We start from the raw sequence: 12,107 nt of genomic DNA, 5'->3' as shown, positions 1-12,107 counted from the left end.
CCCTGGGAGGGTGGGCAGGCCCTGGCATTGCCCAGAGCAGCTGTGGCTGCCCCTGGATCCCTGGCAGTGCCCAAGGCCAGGCTGGATGGAGCTTGGAGCAGGCTGGGATAGTGGAAGATGTCCCTGCCCATGGCAGGGGTGACACTGGATGGGCTTTAAGTTCCTTCCCAAACCAAACTATTCCATAACTACCCTGTTCTGCTTTTATTACTACATACAATCAGTTTACTCTTTTCTTCTCCAGGGCTAAAAAAGATGGAGATTAAAGTAACTTTTTTTTCTTTCCAAACCTCCTGTTTTTTGCTTCACTGAGAGGCCAAAAAACCCAAAATAAAAAAAAAAATCAAATAAAAAGTTGCCTGGTGCAATCTGACAGTTCTTTGTTATGCAGAAGTAGTTTGGGAGATGGTAGTGAAGCCCTGAGTGAAGTTTCCTTGGTTTAAGCCTCTTGCTGAAAGCTCTGGGATCTGTTGCAGGTGTAACTGTGGTTTGTAAGCAGTTTTTTTCAGGTCACACATGTCACAGCAAACTCAGAATGGCTCTGGGCTCTCGTGTAACTCCCTTGGGGGCTGTAGCTACATGTTAGCTGTGTTTAGGAACCCACAACTTTCCTGTCAACATGGAGAATTTATATATTTTATTCCAAAGGTGGTATCATGCTCACTTCCCACATACAAACCTGTAAAAACCATTTCCTCAGACTGAGGGAAATCTGAGCTCTCCACCTTCAGCAAGTGGAACGTTTTGTGACCATTTTGGAGCTCTGAGTGACAGCACATAGCCCCAGGGATCCTGTGTCCCTCCCAACAGAGGTATTTTGATTTAAACCCACATCTCCAGTCCTGTGAAGGGAGGGGAAATCATGCATTTGTGTTTGGGTGCAGATGAGTGGCCTGGGAAGAAGAGTCCCAGCTTTGATGCTGGTATTTGATAACAGCTGTGCAGATTCCTTCCCTTGGGAACAACCTGGAGCTAGGTGGGAGAACTGCAGATTTCCCAGCCCCACTAGATGTCAGTGTCAGCCCAGAAACCAGCAGCATCAGAGCTCGGGAAGCAGAGCTGGATTGCTGCTGCATCCCTGCAAACATCACCGTCCATCCATGGCTGGGCTGGAGGATGTGTGAGGGGCTGCCAGGGCTCTGCAGGTGCTCTTGGCATCTGGGAAACTGGGAATGCTTCCGTTTGGAGCAGCTGTAAATTTGAGAAAGGGAGGAGAGAAAAACAGACCCATCTACAGTCACAGGAAAGGTTGGAGAAGAATGTTAAGTCAGCTGTAAACAGACTGAAGCTCTGGTTTGTGATAATTAGTGAGAGCCATATTTACTGACATGAGAGGGTGTTGATAGTTGTCTTAGTGTCTGATAACTGGGAAAAATAATAATAATTTGCCTTTGCAGATTTAGTTGTGTCTTTTAAGGTGGGTGTAGTGAGGCTGTTTAATGAGTTGCCCTGTAATCTGTGTGGTGAAGTACTTAACACCCACTCTGCTGTAACCCAGCTTCTGTGCCAAGTTACAACCTGGAATTATTTAATTGAATAAATAGACAACTACACAGAAACTGCTGGTTATGAACAGAGTGTGTAATTAAAGTATTTTACTGTTTAGCTCTAGGTTTCTTGCTGTGCTTCCCTTCCCAGTCACTTATGCCTTTATCTCTTACAGAATCAGATCTATTTCTGTTTAATAATTGCAAATTACCCCTTGTTATCTAGCACAGGTAATCTGTTCAGTGATCTTTAGATCTTCTGTTGTTGGAAGAGAACTGGGCTAAGTAGAAAATATTTGATTCCTCTTAATTACAGTTTTTGAGTTGGAATAGGGATGACAATTTTTAAACATGTTCAGTGCATTAAATGCAGCATCTCATCTTTTTACATTTGAGTATTAATGTTTGTTGTAAAGCTGTTGTTGCAGCAGCAGCTGATTTTCCCCTTAAGTGATAAGATAGATGAAATATTAGAAGAGTTTATGTCCTTTGTTTGGACACTGTCATAACAGGGACCACCAAATAATCCTGTATAGGGCAGGTGAGGATTTGAAATGCATTTATGAGGTTCACTGAGCTGATTCTGACTATGTCTGATCCCACACCGGGTGAGGGAATTTCTGGCATAGAAAGGTGCATCACCTTTCCCACATTCAGTGTTACCTGTTTTACATATTTACAGAATTCCAAGGGAGTTTTTCAGACTTAAAATGAGCTCCATGTCTCAGTATGTACTGTTAGAGATGAGTATTTTATTTTTGGGGTGCTCAGCACTGCCAATCTGGGTCTGGTTGTGCCCAAACTCAGATGTGACATCTTGGGCCAAGTGTTATGTGCATTAATCTGTGAGTGACTTGCAGGGGAAATCACCCCAATGATATTTGTGCAGGTGCTTTAATTTTTCCAGACCTTTTTTGGTTTGCTGGCACCAAGTTTTCAATAGAACCATTTATTGTGTAGACGTGCCATCAGAAAAGGTCCTGGGAAGTGTTGCTCCAGCATGGTTTGGAGTGGATTTTTTTCTGCTAGGATATAAGACATATTGTGTGTGTCGTAGGTACAAAAGCATAAAAGATCAGATTTCTGTTTCACTGCACAATTTATCTTTATAAATAGCGGAGCGTGCGAAGATTCTCCCCTGGAAACATTAGGGATTCTGTGACTGGAGGGAATCTGCAGCTGGAAGGGAATCTGCCCAGCAGAAATCCCTACATTTCTGTACTTTTGGCATTTACCATTGTTTTGCACGTAGGCTTTTCCCTTCCATGTGCAGCCTGTGATTTCCAGCTGCAGTAACTTTCAGGGAATGGTGATGATTTAAAACCAGAAATGAAAAACAGTGTGTAGATATGCAGCCTGCATTTCAGAGGCTAAAAACTTTTTTCTTTCTCTAAAAAAAAGTCAGATAAAAAAGAAACATTCAAGTTGACAACTTCCCTCCCAAGGATTTGGGCACCTTCACTGAGTTTCTTTACAATGTCACTTACGGGCGCCTTGCGCCATTGAAGCTTTGTTTTGCCTCGTATTCTTGGGAAGTGGCACTTTGAGAGGCAGAAATCTGTCTTGAAGGACGAGGAACAATAGTTATCCTGCACGCTGGATTTCACCCCTCCCACTTGTTTTGCTTGCTTTCATTTGTTCTTTGTTTAGTTCCCCGGCACGCCATTCCATTGCCCCCAGCCATAGTAACTGGCCAGCGCAGCCCGTTCCCGGCAGCGCGGCATCCCCGCTGCGCGAATGTGCTGCTCGTACTCGCTCTCCTCCCTCCCCTCACCCCCCCCGGCAGCTGCTCCTGGGTTTTATTCTTCCTCCCACCCCTTTGTGGCACGGGGGAAAGGGGCATGAGCGATCCACGCTCCCGCTTCTCTCCTGGTTTCGGCGTCTCTTCCCGCCGGAGCGGGCTCTGGCGCGGCCGCGGTTTGAAAAGCACGCGGAACTGTTTTCCCATTTCCCATATTGTGTGAGTAATGTTCCCATTGGAAAGTAATGGAGTGAAGTTGTCACTTGTCAGCGCAGTTATTAAGGAGGATGACTCTCAGGTCTTCTTTTTGTAATAAAATAAATCCGTCAAAATCACCGCTGCGCCCGTGCGTTCTGTCGCAATAACGGGCTGCGATCTGAATAACTTCTTCACATTCCCATAGAACTTGAGAAAATCATGAAGGGAGTGCTGTGACCTCACTCCTTCCAGCCTTGGAGGAAGCCAGGATAAAGCAACTCAGGTTTTAGACATTGGTAAAATTCTCCTCATGCTAATTTTTCCACACTGTGTTCAGATAACTTTTTCCAGTCATTGGCTTTTCTCACAGTTGCAACTTTCTAACTGTCCCAAAGCAGAAAAAAAAAAAAAAGTTGAAGTCCATATGGTCCAATCCAGCATTAAAAAATCATATTTCTAAATAGTTGCTGACATCTCTAAGAGCCACACAGGTGTGAATTAAATCTATGCCTGGCTATTTTAAATGTTTTTAATGAGGAGATGGCACATTCATTCCCCTTTGGAGCTGCTGTTGGAAACTTCAGAAACGTGTCCTCTGATGTTGTGGGTCTTCAGGCAGCGAAGCTGAAAGTCTTTAAACCCAAATGCATTTCAAACTAGTGGATGGTTGAAATTTATGGGTGGTGGATGGGAAATTTATTCATTGTCAGGATGGTTGTGTACTTGTGTAGATTCAATTTTGAGCCTATATTTACCTGCCAAAGTATTTTTTAATTGCCCCGAAAGAAAAAAAAAAGGCAAATAAAAGCATCCTCTGTGTGCATTTAATGGAGCACAAACTTTTCTTTTCGCTCCACAGTCTCGGAAAGGGAGTGACCCAGACAAAGAGAAGAAGGTCCTGGAGAGCAGAACAGACAGCATTGGAAGCGGCCGTGCAATCCCAATTAAACAGGTAATGCCGAAATAGTTGTATTTTATTTTTTTTTTTCTCTTGCCTGCTTTCCATAGTTGGGAGACAAGACACACACCTCGGGTCCGGGCAGGCCGAGCGGCCGCGGAGCGGCGTTTGATGTGCGCCGCTGATGAATGTGGAAGTCACTCACTTGACATCAATTAGGAGAGGTTCCTATGTGTATTAAAATAGGATCATTAGAATAAGAAGAGGGAAAATGTGACAACAGGCCTAATGAAGTGCAGTCTGCCGGCCTGCATATGGAGCGGGTTTCTAGGCTGTGCTGGCTTCAAAGCTGCCTTTGTAGAGGGGGCTTTGATTGGGCCGAGTGCTGCCAGGCGCAGGGTAAATCAGATCGCTCGACAAGAGCCCCTTGTGATGGCAGGAATAGCCTGATGTGGCCCTAATTTGCTACCACAGACGGACATCTGAACACAGTTTCAGGCTGCTCCCTAACAACGAGGCAATTAGTTGTGATAATCATGGCCGGTGTGTCAGCTGCGCACTCTTGTTTGTAATTTGCTAATGAAGGAATTGTAACTTTGATTAGGTTCAGTTTCATTTAAACCTTATTATATAAGAGAACGTTTACAGCTGTAATGTGTGGCCTTAATTAAACTTTCTCATTACACAACAGGACTTGAAGCCGAGGATTTGTTTTGGTCTGTTTTTACTAGCCTAGATGCACTTTCATTAGCCTGGAATCTCGATGCTAAATTGTAGCTGGGAACACTCCTTTGAAAGGCAAAAGCAGTGCCAGCCTTGGATGGGAAGTGTTTGGGGAATGAGATGATTCACTTGCTCAAATGAAATGGCACTGGGTCCGTGTGGTTGAGATCTCCACATTCCCATGGAATGCTTCTCACACAGTTTCTCTGTCAGTGTTTCCAGGTGTTTACTCACGTGTTAGAGTTGCCTTGCTAGAGATGAGCTCCCTTTCTTTTCCACTTATTTTCTTTCCAGTTGTTTTGGTGCCTTTCCTGCTCTCCAGAGGTTCCCTTGCCTCTCCTGATCTTCCCTAAGCCTGTGCTTATCTGCCAGGCAGCCCTGGATGTCCTGTGTGGAGCTGGGTTTGCATATTTTGGGGTGTTTTGTGGTTTTCCTCTGTTTCTGGATGTGAGAAGGAGTTGATTTTGTACCCTCAACTATTAGCTGTGATTCTTCTTCCTGAAGTCACTCTGAAAGACCTTTTGGGACCATCAGGCAGCAAAAATGCTGTGGTGTGTGAATCTCTAGTAGGCAAATTTTAATCAAGCACTCTGCAATCCAGAAGAGCAGTTTGAAAGCAGAGGAGTTCAGTATTTGGCTCTGCATTCAGGGGAGGAGATTCCAGGCATTTAAAACAAGCTGCAATTTTATTTTCCTACAGCTTTTGTATGGTACAGGATGGGTTAGACCGGCTGCAGTCCTTTTGGGTAATGCTAATTAAACAAAAGGGCAGCTGAGAATGTAAAACTGAGGAATAGATGTGCCAGTATTTATTCCAGGCATACCTACTATTCTTTCCTAAAATGCTGTTGTATGGAATGAATTTAATTAAAAATACACTCATAGGAAGAGCATTGTAAGGGAAATATTGTGAGTGTGATTGTGCCACAGCGTGTTGTAAAGAAATATCCCTTACAATATCTGGAATTTCTGTATGGCAAAGCTCTCCTTGTAGCCCTGCCTGTGTACCAAATATGACCAATATTTTGGGAATGTGTCCTCCTTGTTAGTAATCTCAATTACGGTAATTTCATTTTGTCATGTACTGGCCATTACCCACAAACCCTTGATGTGCACCTCAGCAGGTCCATCCCGTTCTTTGGGCTTTGGGGTGGGAGTTGGGAGGTTTTTGCAGTGCTGCAGGATGGCTGCTCCCAGTGGGATGTCACATCACTCTCAGGTGTCAGGAGCAGAGATTTTGGAGGCCTGGTCAATAGGGGTGGCTCCAGGTTCAGTTGCTGATGCAGCCCCACATTCCTGGGGTCTCGACAGGTGCCAGGTCCTGGGAGCTTGTGGAGTTTGTGAGGTCCCCAGGAGGAGGTGAGAGATGAGAATCTGACTCCATGTTCTCAGAAGGCTGATTTATTATTTTATGATATTATATTAAAGAATGCTATACTAAAACTATACTAAAGAAAGAGAAAGGATACATCAGGAGGCTTAAAAAGAATGAAATAATAAAACCTGGTGACTGACTCCTCAGAGTCTGACACAGCTGGCTGTGATTGGTCATTAAATTAAAACAATTCACATGGAACCAATCAAACATTCACCTGTTGGATAAACAATGTCCAAGCCACATTCCCAAGCAGCAAACACAGGAGCAGCAATCAGATAATTCTTGTTTTCATTCCTCTCTGAGGCTTCTCAGCTTCCCAGGAGAGAAAATCCTCTCTGAAAAAGGGATTTTTCAGAAAATATGACAGTGACAGCAGAAATTCCTGCTGGGAAAGTTGGTGCCTTTTATTTCATGCCTTAACTGGGAATAAGGCAGATGTGGAAGGGAACTTCTCAACCTAAAAATCTTCATGCTGCTGTTCTCCTTAAGATGAGAAACATCCTGATGTTTTCTGTGGCAAATAGAGTCACAGAGCTATAAAGTTTGGTAAAGCCCTATAAGATCACCAAGTCCAGTGTTGAAACAAGCACTGCCAAGGCCACCACTAACCCATGTCCCCAAGCACCACATCCTCATGGATTTTAAATCCACTGCCCTGGGCAGCTGTGCCAATGCCTGACCACCCTTTCTCTGAAGAAATTTTTCCCAACAGCCAACCTGAACCTTCCCTAGTGCAACTTGAGGCTGTTTCTTCTTGTCCTGTCTCTTGTTGCTTGGGATACTTGGGATAGAAGCAGAAATCTGCTTTCAGGCTGCAGCATTCCCAGGATTGCTGTGGGAGAACAAAACTCAACAATAACAACAACAGCAACAAAAGCTTTACCAAAAAAAACAAGCAAACAACAAAACCAAACCAAACCACACCCCACAAACAAATGATAAAACCTCCACCCAAAACAAGTTCCTTGGAGGCTGGAAGTGTTCTGGTTTTGAGGAACAAGTGGAATCTGTCCCAGTGAAAGGGATGCTGATCATTCTGAGCCCCAGGAATGGACCTGCACAGCTGCCAGTGGGTTTGGGTCAAAAGAAGGCAGGGGTTGCAACCTGCTCCTGCATTCCTGTTCTTGGTGCCTGAATCCCTGTGGGTTTAAGGGAAATCCCTGAGAGTTTGGGAGAGTTTGGATGGAGCAGCCTGGTCTAGGACAAGGTGTCCCTGCCCATGGCAGGGTGTTGGAATGAGATGGGCTGGAAGGGCCATTCCAACCCAGACCATTCCAGGGTTCCATGAAGGAGGTAAAGTTGTGATTAGCCTGCTTCCTTCCAAGGAAACACCTCATTCCTTCAGGATTTTGTCCTTAACTCAGAGCAGCCTGGTCAAAAAGAGTTAATGTTCTTATTCTCTGTGTCCTTTCTACGTGGTAAAGCTGGTTTTTCACTGCAGTGCTAAATTTGGTTTTATTGGGCTAAGCCATATAAAACTGTCCTGATGGCCCTTCCTTGCTCCCAGCAGAAACCCAAAATGTAGGCAATGAAAAGCAGGTTTGTTTTTAAAGGGTGGCTGCTTGTTCTTGCCAAAATACTCTTAAAGTGAGTGAAATTTTGGGAAGGCAGGTTTCCTGGGGAGGTACCAGTACCTTGTGCATGCACAGCCACATCAGCATGTCTTAAATCCTGGACTTTTAGCAGATTCTGAGAACTGGGAATATCAGAAATTCTAAAAAATTATACAAAATTTCACTTGTGTGCTATTTAAAAATATTGTGCAAATCAGAGTCAGAAAAGGAGCAATCAGAGAAATCAGAGCAATATTGGCTTCAAGTTAAAATCCCCAGGAAGTTCTGTACTTCTGAGAAAGAGATGCTTAAACTAAGAATATTTAAGCTGTTTTCTGTAGCATTGCTAATAATGCTCTTAAAGTGAGTGGCTTGCTAAGGTTGGAGAATCCTCCCTCCAAACTCATTTATTCTAGAAAAGAAATTTTGTTCCTGATAGCCTGAGTGAATATTTTGAAGAATATTTTGAAGCACACATTGGGCTGCCCACTTTTGGGGAATTGACTTTCTGGAATGGGAGGTTTTATGGTGTTTTGGGAAAATTACTTTGGTTTTTGTGGGTTTGGGAAATCTTTATCAGTAGGGCATATTCAAATTTAAAAAAAAATGCACACAACAAGAAAAATAAAAGCAAGAAGCTCAGCTCAGCGGTAAGGGGGCTTGTCATGTATTAATTTTTCATTGCTGTGGAGAATTGTACATACATAATCACTTGATTGCAGTGGGAGTTAGCAAGCTCCTATGGTGTCATTTGCATAAATCTTGTTAAGTCAATGGCAGTTAATGAAGTACAAATGAGCCTGGAGAAGGTGACATGCAAATCGTGGGTGGCAGATGGGAGGTCTGTTTTTGGGATGGCAGCTGTGTGCTCTTTCTTTTTTTTTTTTCTTTTTTTTTTTTTTCTTTTTTTTAATTTTTTTTTTCCTCTGTCCTGCCCCCATCCCCCCCCAGACTGGAGTGTAAATAAATACATAAGAGCTGGCCTTGACTTTCTGCTCCCAGCCCTTCTTCTCTTTGCCCTTTGCACTTAATCACAGATGCTCACATCACTACATACTCCAGCCATGTAACCTTGGCTGTTGTTTTTACCAAAAACTGTCCAAAATCAGTGTTTGCCACATTGCCTCCCCCTTGGCTTACCCTGGGAGGTGCTGCCCCTCTCGTGCCCCCAAATTGCTGCATCATTTAGGGATGACAAACTGGAAGCCTGGACTAGAAATAAATGTTCTAATGGTTAGTGCTGTATTGATGACACAGTGAAAAATTTGCCATCCATGACTTGCAAAGGTGAACTTCAGAATCCATTCCCTTCCCTCAGTTTGCAAATGGCTGGATTAATGGAGAAAGTGGAATATCTTATTCAGGCTTTACTTTTAGGTGATATTTCAAATGACCTTCTTTGCCTGCCAGCTTGGCATATTTAAGTACATTAAAGTAATCTTAATGAAATTAGGTATTTGGTCTTTTTTTTTTCCTTTACTCTGACCTAAAAATGGCAAATATTTTTTATGTCAAGGCACAGGGGTGGCACCGCTGATTTGCTGTTCATGAAGAAGAGTTTGGTTCCTTGATGTACAAGTTACAGTTTTTCCTTAAGATGGGCATAAAGAAAACTCCCACTTCCCAATGTCCATTTTAATTTCATTTTAAAAATCATTAAACTCAGCAAAGGTAACTTTGAAGATGCTGTCATCAAATGTCAAACCTGGCATAAAAAACCTGTCACTTCTGCTCAGCTCCTTGCAGGTGTAGGTCAGTGTTGCCTCTTTTTTAGTAGTGATTTTCTACTTCCTCTCCTCACCACTGATTTCCTAACCTCATTGTTGAGTAGGTTGCTCCCTAACCTCATTTCTGTTCATTTTTAGCCCTAGCTGGGATGTTTAAACATCAGTTATACAAATCTAGCATGGAATAGCACACAACACTCTTGTTATGTTGTTCCTTCACTTGTAGCACAGAGATCATCCTACCTGAAACCTGTTTTCCCTTAAAATACCCACAGCTGTCTGTCCAGCTGTGGGAGCATTTCAGCAGGCATGGCAGTGTCTGGGAAATGGCTTCTGAAAAGGGATCATCTGCCACATCTGCTACTTCTTCTGCCTCACTACTGATTTCCTTACCTCATTTCTATTCATTTTTAGCCCTAGCTGGGATGTGTAAGCACCAGTTACACAAACCTTGCATGGAATAGCACACAACACTCTTGTTATGTTGCTCCTTCACTGAAGCAGTGAGTTCATCCTACCTGGAGCCTTAAAACACCCACAGCTGTCTGTCCAGCTGTGGGAGCATTTCAGCAGGAATGGCAGTGTCTGGGAAATGGCTTCTGAAAAGGGATCATCTGCCACATCTGCTACTTCTTCTGCCTCACTGCTGATTTCCTAACCTCATTGTTGAGTAGGTAACTTCCCAGCCTCATTTCTGTTCATTTTTAGCCCTGGCTGGGATGTGTAAGCACCAGTTACACATACCTTGCATGGAATAGCACACAACACTTGTTATGTTGCTCCTTCACTTGTAGCAGAGAGATCATGCTACCTGGAGCCTGTTTTCCCTTAAAATAGCCACAGCTGTCTGTCCAGCTGTGGGAGCATTTCAGCAGGCATGGCAGTGTCTGGGAAATGGCTTCTGAAAAGGGATCATCTGCCACATCTGCTCAGTCAGAGTGATGTCCTTAGTCATCCTCACTCCCACAAGAGCACCCCAGTGCTCCAGGCAAGTGTCACATCCAAGACTGGCTGTCCTCACAAGCAGCAAATGCTCTTTGCTCTTTCCTGGCTGCAAATGTTTACTTGGAGCCCACCAGAAGAGAGAACAAACAAGCAGTGATCTTAGCAGCTCTTCCTGCTTAATTCATCTGACTTGACAGGGTGAAAAAAGCCATCTAGAGGAGCAGGACAGACAGATGATGCTACAGCCACCGGTGCCTGGGCTTATCTGATGGCTTCTCTCTTCTCTCTGAGTTCACCATCAGGTTGTGCTTTGAAATAAAAGTGGCTCATGCAGGTAAGGGCCAAAAGCATTTCAGGAGGAGGATGGCAGCAAACTTGTGGAGGGACACAGAGCCCAGATTTGCTTCCATTCCGTACAGCTGTGTGTTTGTGCACTGAACCCCCTGTTCCACTGCACACAGACACACCCAGCCCCCTGTGCTGCTGCTTCTGCTCCAAACACAGAATCCCAGAATGGTTTGTCTGGGAGGGCTTACAGTCCATCCAGTCCCACCCCATGGCAGGGACACCTCCCACTGTCCCAGGCTGCTCCCAGCCCTGCCCAGTCCGGCCTTGGGCACTGCCAGGGATCCAGGGGCAGCCACAGCTGCTCTGGGCAATGCCAGGGCCTGCCCACCCTCACAGGGAACAATTCCCAATTCCCAATGTCCCATCCATCCCTGCCCTCTGCCAATGTGAACCCACTGCCCTTGTCCTGGCACTCCTTGTGAAAAGTCTCTCTCCAACTTCATCCCCTCAGCTCAGGAAGGAGCCTTCTCCAAAACTCCTCCTGTTTGTGTGTTTCCTTCCTGGTGCTCAGGTAGGTTTGTGGGCTGCTGTTAGCAAGCCAGGGTTGGGAGTCTCCAGGGAGCAGCTCTGCCAAAGTCAGAGCTGATGTGATTTACAAGGAACTGGCAGATGACATGGTTTGATTTATTTATCTGCAGCGTGAGGTGTAATTTCCTCTGTCACACGTCTGTCTAATCACAGTAATCAGTCTCCAGATCAGCTTGTACAAACACCAGGGTATGGTTTTGAGCCAAATACTCTTAGTGCTGAAATCTTCTGTGTAATTCCTCTGCAATTGTTTATAATCAGAACATACACATTTTGCTGGCTTTTTTTTTTTTTTTTAATTAGCTGATTACCAGTTATAAAATGTTTTGTACTCACCGTGGTTCTGTAAATTGTTAACTGGTTGCTACCAGTATAATTAAATATTTCAGAGCACTTGGCTATGGCTGCATTGAACTGTGAAGAAATAATGTTATATAGCCAATCAAAAAGAGATACTTGTAAACTCATTTAAAGCGTCAGAGTGTGTTAGGACTATCATGGTGATGCTTATTGCAGGAGAAATTAAAGATACAGTTTTGTGCTAAGAGGCAATACAGAAATTAGTTCCTGAATTAGTTGTT

General features: G+C 44.1%; 1 protein-coding gene across 3 annotated transcripts in view; it reads left to right on the top strand.

Annotated features, from left to right (window-relative positions):
- AGAP1 (ArfGAP with GTPase domain, ankyrin repeat and PH domain 1) overlaps positions 1–12,107 on the top strand; it is a 322,590-nt gene that overhangs the window by 153,885 nt on the left and 156,598 nt on the right. For all 3 annotated transcript variants that reach the window (XM_059476344.1, XM_059476343.1, XM_059476341.1), the window contains exon 9: positions 4,286–4,378. In XM_059476344.1, the coding sequence (XP_059332327.1) occupies positions 4,286–4,378 (93 nt within the window). The remainder of the gene's footprint in view (positions 1–4,285; positions 4,379–12,107) is intronic.

This window comes from Ammospiza nelsoni, chromosome 7 (genome assembly GCF_027579445.1).
Source record: "Ammospiza nelsoni isolate bAmmNel1 chromosome 7, bAmmNel1.pri, whole genome shotgun sequence".
Lineage (NCBI taxonomy): Eukaryota > Metazoa > Chordata > Aves > Passeriformes > Passerellidae > Ammospiza > Ammospiza nelsoni.
This window is presented reverse-complemented; position numbering and strand designations above follow the sequence as displayed.